General features: G+C 35.0%; 1 protein-coding gene across 1 annotated transcript in view; it reads right to left on the reverse strand.

The window, feature by feature from the left end:
- MTA3 (metastasis associated 1 family, member 3) overlaps positions 1 to 14789 on the reverse strand; it is a 158702-nt gene that overhangs the window by 81844 nt on the left and 62069 nt on the right. Inside the window, exon 7 of the mRNA XM_010004966.1 lies at positions 1950 to 2052. Coding sequence (XP_010003268.1) covers positions 1950 to 2052 — 103 coding nt within the window. The remainder of the gene's footprint in view (positions 1 to 1949; positions 2053 to 14789) is intronic.

Below are 14789 nucleotides of genomic sequence, written 5' to 3' on the forward strand. Positions count from 1 at the left end.
CTACTTCAGATTTCTGGACAGAATAGGTATATTTTACCTTTATACCCAGCAGATTATTGCACACTAGGTCTTAGTGATAAGAAGAGACTGAACAAGCATATAAATTTAGAAAAAAAGGTTCCAGAGACAAGTAAACAAGCCTTGTAAGCCTGAGAAAGATATATAAAAGCAACTCTTCCTTCATCGAAGAAGAAATACTCCTCATCTTTGATTTAACATGTTAAAAGGATCACATGAAAATCTGCTTTTTAAAATTTAAAATACAGATAGCGTACACATACTTAACCAAAATCACATGCAGGAAAGCATTTAGGAGTAAGTTCTCATTGTCAGAATTTCAAGTTTGCAAAACTAAACAACTTTCAGGAACCAGAGAAGCACCATTCTCACTGGAAACCCAGTTGGCACAGCCACTGGTCAGTGAACTGCAGTTGGGCCACAGCAGAAATATCTTCCGAGTCTGTAAGCACAGTTTACCAGATCATAACACCAATTCCAGTTACTCAAGTAGCTTTTAATGGTCCAGTAAAATAAAAGCCCTTACATGCAAGCACACAACATAGTGAATTTAAAGCTGCCACAATCATCATAGGAGAACTGTTTCTCCAGAAATTGGTGAAAATTTGTCTTGGAAGCACTTAATGCAACAGGAACATGATCTTGCAGCCTGTACATACAAACATATAGAAGACTGGAAACAATTTTTGTCAGCTCAAAAGCAGCTTACAAATATGCACAAACATCTGAGGAACATCTCATTACAGATGGTCATTATTGATTGCCTACCACAAGCTCTTGGATAGCCACAATTAGTTGGCTATGACCGAGACCCATTCCCTACATAACAGAAACCTTTTTTTTAAGGATATGTATCAACTTCTAAACAAATGCAGTCTTTGTCAGGGCACAGCACTGCACAAGATGTCTTAAGTAAGGGGACAAAGAGACAAAGATTTTTCCTCAAAAAAAATCATTTATTCTCCATCGCTACCCTGCTTACTGGTACATTCCTCTGAGAACGTTTTCAGCTCCACAGCATACGACTTCAACTCCCCAGAATAGGTGCAAAATGGTGAGTGGAGGGATGTGAAGGCAATTAATGAAATTTAAAAAATGCACATAATCTTCACATAGATGGAATTTTTAAGGCTCCCCATAGTGGCTGGCTCATACACACCCAGGTATTCTATTGCTGGTGACAATAGTTAAACAGCAAGTAGTTCTGTTTTCCGAGTTCTGTTCTAAGGAGCATCTACCAGACAGGCGAAACATGCTATATTGTACGAGTGTATAGTTGTTCTTCAGTAAGAAGGTTATAGAGTTTTGAAGGGTTTCTTTAAACTAGAGAAATTCTTTTTAAAGGTGTTTCCAAAAGTTTTGATGTTCTTCTCACACATCTGCATAATCATGTGTTAATTTATACAATTGAACTGACCAGATTTTTTTTCACTAAAGAAATGCATCACTTAAAATCTTTTATTTCAGCATTCATCCAAAATAACTGCATTGCATATTCTTCAACTTATACACAAACTGGGCAAGTTCTGCATCTGTTTCATTTGCAAATATTGTCTTTATTTCTACTCTTTATATTATAGCATGTAGAACTTCATAATGTAAGATAAGACTGAAACATTAGCACTGTTGTCCTGTTTCATTTACTTGAAGGGGACACAGACTGATGTCTCCATCAAAGTATCAAATTCTACTAGAACCTGAAATACAGGCAGTGTAGCATTGTTCCAAAACTCACTCTCTTTTTCTCTCTTCTGTATGGCAGCTTCAATATACAAGCAGAAGATTATGGTCTGATTTTCTCTTTTAGCTAACTGTGGAAAAGAGAAGGGCTCACAATATGGTAAACAAGTTGAGTAATGCAATATAGGGGAATAAATAGTAGGAAAAGGAAAAGGAATTTTTATATTTTTTTTAGAGGATTTTAATCTTACCGTGCTACAACTAAAAACTGGTCAATCTGACGGTCAGTAAGGGGGCTATCTGGATCCCATACTTTTACTTCCAGCTTTGCCTGTTCTCTGTCATCTAATTCTCCTGTCAAAAGGTAGATGGGACAAAACACTTATTACTCACATGTTTTTCTCTGTACTAAATTTAAAAGAGACATTGTAAATTTTTAAACACATACAGTATCTAACAATCAGTAATCCATTTGAATTCTATAATGCAGCATCAGTAAAATGAATACCTTCACTTAACATCAGCATCTCAATTTAAGGAGGCATTCTTAGGAGGTATAGTATGAAATAACTTTAACAAAATGCAATCAAACTTGAAAGAATAATTCAGTATCCAGAGTTTTCTTTAAATTGCTTCTCAGCTATATCAAACTTACTGTTTCGCTTAAGCCATATAAAATTAATTTTACACTTGACCAGATTAAGCAGTTAAATTCTATCTAATTTGTATTCTATGCCCCCAAAACAAAAATAATTATGAAAAAATGCTGTCTTCTACATTTTTTCCACCTCTTGGTTTCAGTCACTACATTATCCATATTGTTAACACAAATTATACTATTAAAATTGCTGTGTGTTGACTTGCTATATCCTCTTATAAAATAATACATAAGGCTACAGCACAAGGAAGTTATTATACGCTACATCATGATTTCCCAATTCCATTTGTCTCTACAATGCATATGCACGTAGTTGAAACGATGGTGGTTTCTGAAATTTGATTTGCCCTATATTCATTATTAAGAGTATGCCATTAGCACTGCTTGGAAAAACAGTGAAGTGTGAAGGTGCCACCATGATTCACATTCATATAGAATCCTAAATCTTGGCTTGACTATTACACCAGTAACTTCTACTGCAAAATGAGAAACATTACAGAGGGTCATCAGGCAGGCAAGACACATTCTATTAGTGTGAGAAGATTTACCCATGGGATGTGGCCACCACAGTTGAGGCCACGACAGACAACAAGAGCGAAGTTAGAATTATTTTCTTTTCTTTGTATTTTAGAATACGAACATGCTCTTCCTTCAGTGAATATGTATGAAACTCTCATGTTAAGCTGGATGCCAGTACTTTTATGAGGTACTAAAAGAATAAAAACCTGTTATCAAATACAGCCATCCCATTTCCATTGAAAAGCTAGGCCGTGTAGGTACTTTTCTGACAACACAGAAGATCACTTTAGTCTTCCTTAGTTCTTATGACTTAATGAAAACAGCCAGCCTAAACACACATAGTATCATCAAGACATGAAATGATCTGTATACTTAACGGTCTGGAAGCAGAATGCAAGCCAATCACTGGCTTTTCTGAAATCTGATCACATGTTACAAGTTTCTCGAGCACTTACTGATTCTTGAAGGGAATAAGAATGTAGTGTATATATATTAAACTCTACCAAATGCATAAAACTGCACAGTCCTGTCTGGCTAATGTTTCAGGAACAAATTTCACATTCTCAGAAAACCAAAGCAAATTACTTTCTTCTGATACGCAGGCAATAAAGAATTTCCTGCCTGCCTAATGGGACTTATGCTTCTGTTAAAGAGAATCCTCATGCAGTTACTGAAGACAAACTCTTTAATTTCTGGCAGTCTTGAGGAGGATTTTAGGTCTATAAACTTATTCAATGGACTTTTCAATACATTCATTTTTTTCCATCTGTGACAGGCACACTGTGGGTGATGTTCTACATTTTATAAATAATCTAAGAGTACTTCAATCTGTTAATACAAAGTTTTAAAATATTTTTAATGTTAGTTAACTGTTTCAGGACACCATACCCTAGAGATCAGAACTGACAAAGTATGACAAAACCCAATACTCAGGCAGGGCATACTTCTCAAAAAAAGAAAACATTAAATGAACACAGCCAAGTATCCAACACAAATATGTCATTCTCCTGAATCAAGTTTGCAAAAATATGAAAGAAATTGCAATACTAAGTCTTACTTCAAGTAGAGGTAAATTAACAATTACTACTGAAAAATGTTGTAACTATTGATAAAGTCAAATCTGAAATACTGCCAAACAGTATTTTATAATGGCAGTAGAACTAAATAGGATACAAGCCAATGAAATAGCTATACCAAAATATTTCAAGCACATATATTTTCAATATTTAATATTACTACAACAATGGCAGAGAGAGGTTTCTGGAAGATACACGGTCTCTGTGAAACTGCACTTACAAAAACCACTTCACTCCTGCTTTTCCACTTAAATAGCAGGATATTATCACTTAAACAGGACGAAAAGTAACTCAAACAGATCAAATTATGAGGGCAGTCAACTGATACTGTAGAAATATTTGAATAGTTGATTTCAGCAATAAAAACTTGGTTTACTTCCTTTGAATGTGCTGAAAGAATCAGTACAGCAGAATTACATAAACAGGTCTTCCAAAATAGTAATTATTTAAAAAATCCCATTTGATTGGGATTTGAGCTGTCCGTCCTTTGTTAATCATGCTTGTGCCTTATACTATAGGATTTTTAACACAGGAGACCCCTTTAAGATTACAACACAATTTCTCTGAATCCTTCTACATTTATCTTTCACACTGCTGAATTTGACTCAGAACTCTTAAGACATTCAAACTGAACAAGCATCAAAACTGCCATAATATTAATCCCTTTTACTGCCAACTCTAACGGAATGGGGGAGCTAAACTTGTAATATTTTCAGTCTTCCATCTGAGACGGTTCTCATGTACTGTTTTACAAATGTTACCTTTCCTCACAACTACCACACCAATTACAATATTTAAGAAGTGTTATGTTGTGGTTTGTTTTTTTTTTCAAAAGTGCTACTTATTTTATTATAGTCTAATCCTGAAGATTAATTTTACCAGAAAACATTAGTAGATATCCAGAAATAAGCCTGGCTCTCTTCTCACCAATCATTCAATGCCTTACTTCTCATGGTTCACTTTTAAATAAAAAGCAAAACGTTATTTTTATCTTAAAAAAAAAAAAATATTAAAATCTGCAGTTCAGTTAGTAATTTCAAACAAAAGAAATCATTATCTGCCTCCCAGAAACAAAATGTAAGAAGTTTTTTTACAGAACAATACTAAACCAAATGCAACTTTAAACTGAATGCAATCAAGATGAATTACAAGAAATTAAAAGATCTACTCAGTCAGTCTTTCAGACTTCACTTCCTGCAAGTAAGTACTCCCAACCTAATTAGTACATTAGATTTAGCATAATTTTATGTTCCTCTTATAACACGTCAAACTAAAAGAAAGTAACTTGCAATACAAACATTTTCTTACAGTGCAATTCATTTCATTTTACAGATATATAACAATGCTGCAATACTGTATCCTTTTAAGAAACTGAAGTATGAAATATATGTAAGCCATTGAAGTTGGAATTTTAAAAAAATCGTTTTCAGGGAAACAATGTCAATTCTGCTTATAATGACAAACAGTTGATAAAGTATCTGACTGGAAAAATAGCCAGAAGGACAGCTTTTAGAGACGTCACTTGTCAGGTGCTACACCTTACTTTTGTATTTGGCATAATTTGCACTGTTTTTCAAAATACCTTTTAACTTTCCTGTTCAAAAAGTAATTTAACAGTTATTGCAAACCAAGCTTATAAATAGCTTTCTGAGTAAATCCATCTTTCATGATATGCAAAAGAGTGGTACCAGCTGCTGGATGCTTAATCACACAGACCAGAAAATCTGTAGTTGCATTTTTTTGCTCACAGCAAGAAGGCATACATATCCACAGGCAGCAGTTGGACACCAGACCAATAGTTTGTGCCATAGAGTTCCTCCTACTACTGAAATTCACTCAGGGCTTGATACAACATCTTGAAATCAGCCAGGAGTTTTGACTCATGCATAAATTACCCAGACTTACTAGATACCTAAGCACCTAAATGTGCTGGCATTTGTAGATGCTTGTATTTTTAAAGTTTGGCATATGTTTAAGAAGTAAATTCAGTGTCTTTATCTTTGTGCTTCAGTTTCGTAACTGTGAAACAGGAGTCTCTTAGCTGCACTGCAAGGATGCAAAAGAGAGGAACCTGTCAGTTCTTAGTTTCCCTTAGTCCAGTTCAGTGTGCAATACAATGAAATTCTGAATTTGAGATCCAGGATCAGATTTACTAGATGGAATATTTAGTTCTAACAGCAGGTAATCCCAAACGTCTTTTTGAACATAACTTCATGTGCTATATAACCTTGTAAATATAGGCAACTGATCACTGAAAACAACGTTTCAACTCATGAACCACTTCCGCACATTGCTGTTTGTACTGCATGTCTGCAAACCTTTTCTCTCATTTATAGATAAGAAAAATAGCATCACATTGCATTTTCTTTTACTGTCTAGCTATGAACAAACTTCCAGGACATTTATCCTGTCTCAAGTAAAATCTAAGCTTTCTCCTTTGATGAAAAGTTTGTTACTTACCCTCTAAAGCAACAATCATATTTATTCTGTATAAAATTAATTATACATTCATACACAGTGGTTAATTACCACAAAACATAACACAGCTTTTGTCGAATAACTGATGGGGGGGAACGTGCACAGTGTAACTAAGAAAGCAGGTTACAAAATGTAAAAATTGCTACTGAGAAAAGAAGTATAGGAGGAAAGACATCTTCCAACTAGATAAACTTTTATCTACTGACACTTAATGAGTTCAATTCTGCATAAACTGAATTCATGGTAAACAGCTAGCTGACTGTTTGCCTTAAATAACAGAAATCACAATCCTCACTACAAAAGTTCTGCAGACATTGAGTTATTACTATTAATTTTAATTATTTAATTGTGATTCCCACCAGTACTGATAATAAAAAATTATCCAGGAAAGCAGTTCAAAAAAATTAAAAAAATAAATCTCTATGAGATGCAAATAGCTTACCTGATTACAATAACATGACAAAGCTTAGATTTTAGAAGTGTAAGCAAAAAGAAAATTATCCGTTTACCTTTTAATTGCAGAATAATATTGCAGAATAAATAGCTTGCCTGACAGTCAAGATTTGAATTAGTCATTCAGACAATGAGTTGCATATTTACACAAATCTTATGGTAAAACTCAATTTATGAACATAATGCATGTACAAAGACTGGAAATGTAAAACAGACTATATAAAAACTACACATATAGAGACTACAAATGAAAGGCACCAGGTGATGCATGCCCACTATTTGTTTACAGCAATTTAACCTGCTGCTGGGCTTTTGCCAAGCCAATAAAACATGCTTAGAACAGTCACTTCCTATCCTCTAAAGCACTAGTGTATTAAAAAAAAAAATCAAATATAGTCATTCTTCACACAAAAAATCCCTTTTGAGTTAAAACTGCCTCCAATGACCTTAAGAGCTCTCCCAGCACTCAGCCATGCAGTGCTTATAAATCAAATACTCATGACCAAGAGACAAGACCTCACAAAGCACTCAAAAGAGTTTTAATTCATCATGTTCTAAATTCTTAGAAATAAACAGAAAGAATTTTAACTGGACTTAGAATAAACTAAAGTGTGACTGCACAGTAATGACAAACTTCTCCAGAACACTGTCTCAAGAACATCTGGCTTATGGGAATGTCCAGTACTGGAAAGAAGGAACAAAAAAGGTTGCCTCTTTCCCAAAACCCTGCAGTATGCGAAAAGGAACTTCCATAGATCAGACAACATGGAAGCATAATATCCTAAAATTATACCATTCCTCACTTTATAGTCCTTATATTAAATCACGTTTAGGTAGAATCCCCACTGTAACAGAAATGAAATAATAAAAGTCCTTTCATTTAACTTTTTATGGCTATTCTAAATATTTTATATATATATATTGCATAAAATTACAAGGTCACCTTCAGCTCAAAGGCAAGGACAAGTATTCAACTAATGAAAAGATACCCGAAATTCACCTTTTATTTTGGAATTGGCTTCTTGTACTCCTTTGATATCTGTGAATAAACCTGCATAATGTGACTTGCACCACAATTCCCTCCCCCTCCCCCACATTTTACATTATTTTTTGGGGTAGCAGACACTGTGCAGTGGTCTAGTACCTATTCCAATCTGAACACAGAAAAGTGCACCAGTTTTTCTATATTCCTGAAGTAACAATACAAGGTAATACAGTTTTCGGGAAGCAAAGTGAAAATACTTGTGTGTAAATAACTACAGTACTATACTACATATAAATATCAACATTACTGAAAATTCTTGTTAGGCAAAGTGGGATATCGCAATGCCCAGACATTGTATTCTTAAGAATACCCCACTAAATTAAAATTAAATCTCTAATCCTGCATTTTTTCTTTTTATATAAGCCTAATGCTATGAATATGCCAATTCCATTTGACTGTAGTATTCTAAAGATAAAGAGGGCTGTTAATTTAAACAAAACTTAGACAACTTTTTCGAGGATTAAATGTGTTTTGATTTAGTCAAGTGTAAAATACACATTTCACATTCATCTGATTTATTTTTCATCTTCTGCAGAATAAATCTTAAAGAAAGTCTGACTTACAGTAAAACAGCAAACAAAAAAGTGAGCTTATACTAAGTCCATTTAGGCAAAGTTATTGAGGTAGAAAAAAAAACAACACTGAAGTCAAGAAAACCCTAAGATGCTGCTGCTTGAAATACAACTCGAGCACCCACTGTGATACATTATTTGGGATAAGAACAAAATACACTAAATAACAGTATCCTTGATAAGATTGACAACCTGACAGAATTCAATTTAGTATCTGAACAATCTCAGCCAAGGATCTACAGATATTAATAATAAAGAAATTTTTCCAACAGTAATCAGGTGCAGCACCTTCCACACCAACTATGCGTCCTCAAGACGCTAAAGACAGCAGGAACTGGTGGCTCTCTTGTCAAGAAGGCTGAAACTCCTACAGACTTTTCTTCAAGTACAAAGCAAACTTGAGAAAGGTAGATATGCTTTCACAATTTGAGGCATGAGGAAAAAAAAAAAAAAAGACCAATCCAACAATCCCTAAAGAGAACAATCCAAATAACTCACCCCAACTGTTCAGTAGTTTTTATAAGATGTAATTGCTAAACGATAAGTTTCCAACTTTTCTGCTTTATCACTTAACTGTTAACACAGACATTGTGAATGATCTGAGAAGTGAAACTCGGCAATTTCCATTACCACATTATAGAAGATTACCATAAGTAAATATGTAAGAAAAGAACCGACTTCATCCATGGCTTGTTTGATCAAAACTGTAAATGCACTTAACACTTCAACAAATTGTACCGAGAGGCAACAAATATTTTAAAATAACATTACTGAAAAGACTTCATAAACACTGTTTTATAGTGTAAAGCTCCCAAATACCTAATTGAGCTTCTGTTGCGTATGTGGCTGCATTGCTAAACGATAGATTTACCTTGCACCTGCTAGGTTATGCAGAAGCAGACGAAGTCTTTACAGAAAACAGGCACAAAGAGGCCATTTACATGTGTTTTGTTTATTTAATTGATAGTGAAACTGATAAAAGGTCTATAAACATGCTTTTAATTGTCCAGCACATAAATCACTAAGCTCCCTAATACTGAGACTGGCAAGACTGATGCAAAGGATATTATAATCCTACTAAAATTTGACACAAACAACATTGTGAAGAGTATTCTATAGTTAACGATGAAAGATTTACTCCAGTCAGTTTAATAACAAGAAAAAATCTGGAAATTGGACAAGGGACTACCATATTCAAATTTGCTAAACCTCAAGAAACAATTCCTTCTTTTAGAAGGTATTATAGAAAAACTTTTCATGTTAAACCAAACTCAAAGGTGAAATCAACAAAAACACCATTTAAGCATACATAAACAGAAGTTTTATTCTGGTGTATTACCTTTGTCAAGATTAATCTCATGTAACCTTAAACTTCGTCTGATCTGTTAGATATTTCCCTTCAGCTGAGATGAATCAAGTCCAAGCAACATGCTCCTACTCTGACCATAAGGGTTAGCACCACCACACCTTTTCTGTCTCATATTCTATTGCAATTTCCACAAGTGGGAATTCCTGACTCTGCTTTCTGTATCTTTTTTCCAAGCATACCTTCTGGAAACTGTATTAGAAAACAATGCCATCATTTTTTAGTCAAACAAAATGTCCTCAAAGATCTCTCTGTTTCCAGCATATTCTGACTGATATTTTCAAATTATAAATTTATTTTGCTGCTGTCAGCATTTTCTGACAACTTTGAAGCTTCAATGCATTTCACACTAAACTTGGTGCAACAGATTTCTACAAGGTTCCTAGGCATCTTCTTGAAGCAAATGCAAGTTCAGCATAAACATTTCCTTTTATACTTGCTCCTGAAGGTAGTTCTGGTACAGGAACTTGAGCTTTGCTTTCTGCTGCCTAAATCCCAGTGAGGTCATCTTGAATTGACAGAAAATCTGGTTTTAGACAAAAGGCTATGGACATCCAAACTGCTATGTGTAGAACAAAACAGGTGCACAAGCTACTACCCAAATGAGTTCCTCCTCCCTATCCAAAAACTACTTCACAGTTGACAGCAATTTCCATGAAAACCTCTTCCTTGCATGCCAACACACAGCTCATCAAAGAGCCCAAAGCTGCTGCTGTTGTCACCTTCTCTATGCACAGGAAAAGCAATTCTTCCTTTGATGACTGCACCTAAAAAACTGTGTTCAGAAAGGCTAGACACACATTATTTGTGCAATACTAAGCTCAGAAAAAAAAAGAGGCAATATTTTCTGAGCTTTTGTCTTCTAAGAACTGCCTTTTGTCCGAATGTGTCCAACAGTTATAATCAGACTGGTTATTTAGCAAAAATAAGAGACCATATTTTCTTAAAATTGATAGGACACTAAGACACTATATTTACCTTGTCAGACATTTCTTGTAGCTACACATTGTCTTCAGAGTCTAACAGTTCTATTGCTCTCCAATTTTTAATACTTAAATATTAGAATACAGAATATTAAAAAAATATTTCATATTGCCTGATTTTTATCTTCTCACAACAGAACAAAATCATTACAACTACATCAAACTCCAACAGAGATAATCCAGCACAAAGACTTTTGACAAGAGAATGAGTTATGCCATTCAAACAACTCCTCCAGATCACCAGCTAGTATGAGTGATTTTCAAATACAGCAGTCGTTCTTCCAATAAATGGCAGTATTATACATCATGAAGTAACAGAACAGATCTCTCCTCATGAGATTACAGCTGGGTTCCACTATTCTAAACCACATTTTTCATTTAACAAATGAAAAGAAAATGTTAGTGTATATGGGAAGCATTTAGGGAACCAGAAAATAAATACACTAAACGTACACATCCTATACTTTCATGACACTAAAAAAATTCCAAACAATAGGTAGATGACTTGTTTATTTGCCTCTTTAGTTGTAACAATGTTTAAACTTAAAATCCCGGAATTCCATTATTCCCAAACATTAACAGGCTTAAACTCCGAGTTCAGTAGTTTCTGTCTGGTATGCCTGGTCTATTAAAAGCAACACACTATCCTAACTGAGCTGCACTTAGGAGCAACAATAACAGAGAAAACATTAGGAAATATCTCTAAGGGAATTTTTCTTTTTCAAAACAGGGAAAAGTTTTAAGTCTTGGACACAAGTTCTCTGAATGTCACCCTAAATTTATAGCTTGAATTTCCTCCACTCCTCCCCTTCTTCCTATGAAGCACTCAGATACTTAGAACTCCATTAATTCTTGAAGAAATACAACCAGCTGCCCAGCAAGTACCATTTCTAGGCACTCTCTGGGTATTGTCAGATGTGCAAAAGGGAGTCTCTTTTTATACAGAAAATTTGAATATAGTTTATAATTTTATTAAATTTCAATATAGTGTATAATTTTATTAAAAAGAAAAAAAAAAAAAAAGCTTTGAACAGAATGTCTTTCCTTCAGGCTAATTCTTCCTCCATTACAGAGACTAATTCCACTTCCTCTCTCTCTGACTTAGTAAGGGGGGCAGTCATCTTCCCTGCCAGATCCAAACTCTTCATACTACTTGAAATGGCCACACAGTACCTAACTGTGTCAGATTACTGTGCCATAAAGAAATTCCCAATAACATAGTGTCTGCTTAAAAAACTAAATACAAGAGATAAGAAGCACTAGGATAGGAACAGTAGTGCTGCTGGGAGGGGACCATTAGCATGAGGAAAAAATCCATGCAGCAGTATATAGACATCCCCTAACAGTGACTCTAAGAGCAACCCCAAGGCTAATTAAAACCGGGATTTGCAGTTTGGCATTGCTGGTGGGAGCACTCAATCAAAGCTAGCAGTACTAAATACTAGCAGCAGTTCTCTACATAAACTTTTAAACCACATTATTCCCCATCACACCTGTCAACCTTTTGATGCTTGTCTCCTTCTATATACCTCTGCACAGAGACTAAAATCTCATTTCCCACCAACTGTGAATCAACCCTAACCCTTCATGCATCCATTATCACATTTCCCCCTCTGACATGCCCTTGTTTTGCAGAGTGATCTCTAGCTCCACATGACTTGCTCAGCACTCAGCATCATTACAGCAGGCTCTGTGGGCAGAGCCGGATGAGCTGACAGGAGATGCTACTGTACACAGGCAATTAATCAGCATTAAAACATTCTTAGCAGGCACTCTCTGCTGTTCAGATAAATGTGTGCACACTGATAGCTGCGAACAGCTACCGCTGTGACGCTGCCCCAGATAACACAGGCTGAGAACCTGTGTGCCCAAAGACACCCTTCAAATCACCTGAACAACTTAAGACAGGCAGAAAAATTCAAAGTTTAACTCCCTCTACAATCTACTTTCTGGCTGGTGGTTTTGTGCTAAATCTCAGAAGTTAACTACGGTTTTTATAAGAGGAGAAGAAAATTTTTGAAGTTTAGTATTTGCTCTGTTAATTGTATCATACTATGCATATGTTACACATTTTCTTATACTGCAGTATTATAATCTAAGTATATTGAAGACTTTTTGGTAGGTATTAATACTGTTAGCTTAATATTGGTGTTTGCACTTCCTATTCTTTGGGAGTTTATTTTCTTTTCAGTCACTGGGGGGCTGCTGTTGGCCCCTCCCTTGAAGCCACCTCTTTTCCAGGTTGAACATGCACAGTTCCTCCAGCCTAACCTTGCAAGGCAAGTTCTCTATCCCCAGGAAGTGTGATGGTCTCTACTGAACTTCCTTCAGTTTATTACTAACTTTCCCATACTGGGGAACCCAAACCTGGATGCAGTACAGTACCTAGATATAATCTGATGAGTGCTTAGTGAAAGTAAATGATCGCTTTCTTTGATCTACTGGCTGTGTGCCAGGTGCCACAGCCCAGAATGCTGTTAGCTTCCTTTGCTACTGGGCCACAGTGCTGGATTACATCTTCTTGCTGCCTGCCAGCACCCCAGGGCTTTTCCCTTAGAGCTGCTTCCTCAGCCTCTTCATCCCCCAGTAAATGTCATACCTTTATGAAATATATGAAAGAGAGTACCTTCATACACTATAATTCTCCTGTCAGCTAGAACAAAACTAAAGTCAAATCTCACGTCGCGGAGGAAGAAAACTGTCCTTGTGACTGAGACACACTACCAGATGTAGAGTTATATTACAGTTAGATCTGTAATACTTCATTATGTATCTTGATTTTAATAAACCATTTAGTCTTTTGAAAAGAATATATTATTTTAATTTTGAATATTGCAGAGAAATATAATGTTACCCGGTTCACTCATAGGGCAGGATGGCAGGGAGAAGGTATGCTGCATTACCCAAAGTTTGTCCTAAACTATGGAAAGCAAGTTTTGAAGTATCTTCTATTCAAGGATATAAAAATGGTAACACTAAGAGAGAAAAATATAAACCTACCCCCTCAAAAAACAAATAAACACTAAAAAGGACAGTACTCCATTCAGCTGTAACGTAAATTATCACGGTATAGAGAAAATGCAAGCAATTTTAATTACTACAACACTTAAGTATGTTTTCATAGAAAATATTTCATGTTTATAGAAGATGTGAAAGGGCTTTCACAGTTCAAATAACTTTTTCAATGTTTACCCACTTTGTGACTGGTCTTCTGAAAGCTAAACTGAACTGGCATGTTTTCAGTCTTTTGAATTGGATTTATATGCCAGTAAGTTTTAAAATAATAAAAACTGATGGTGTGAATCTCTGATTTTTATATATATATATATTTTTAATTGCTTTGGGGATTTTCTGTAAACACAAAATATGCCTACCAACAACCTTCAAAAAGATACACTTCCTTTACATTAAAATTCACATGGCAATGTAAATGCAAGTTTCCATGTGAATAAAGTTATCAATGCTATTTTATTATACAATACTATTAGATGGCATAAAAAATATTTTTCTCAAATGATCCCTAAATAACTTGAAGATGTCTGAATTCTTTTAATTTAAGGTGACTTCTCTAGAGTTTTAAAGCGTCATACATTATGGCAGAATAATTTGGATGTACACGTCATTTGCCACCCTTAAAAATACCGTCTGAAAAATTAATTTCAAGATTCAGAAATCTTCACAGAATCTCCTATATCCTAAACATATCTATTTTATTCTATTTAATTTGTTTTCTTTAAGGAAATTTTGACAATGAATGGATTAACTTTCAGGATGTCAGCTTACACAAAGGACAGATTAACAGCTGAATCATCTTTTTCTTTTCTTCAGAGGTCAGAAGGCTACAGAAAGTTTTAGATAGCAATCAGTCAAAACTACAGTAATTCCAATAATTTTATCCTAAAAACCAAACTCTTCTTTCTACCATCCACTGGAAATAAGGG

Source organism: Chaetura pelagica, unplaced genomic scaffold (genome assembly GCF_000747805.2).
Source record: "Chaetura pelagica isolate M959 unplaced genomic scaffold, ChaPel_1.0 scaffold13, whole genome shotgun sequence".
Lineage (NCBI taxonomy): Eukaryota > Metazoa > Chordata > Aves > Apodiformes > Apodidae > Chaetura > Chaetura pelagica.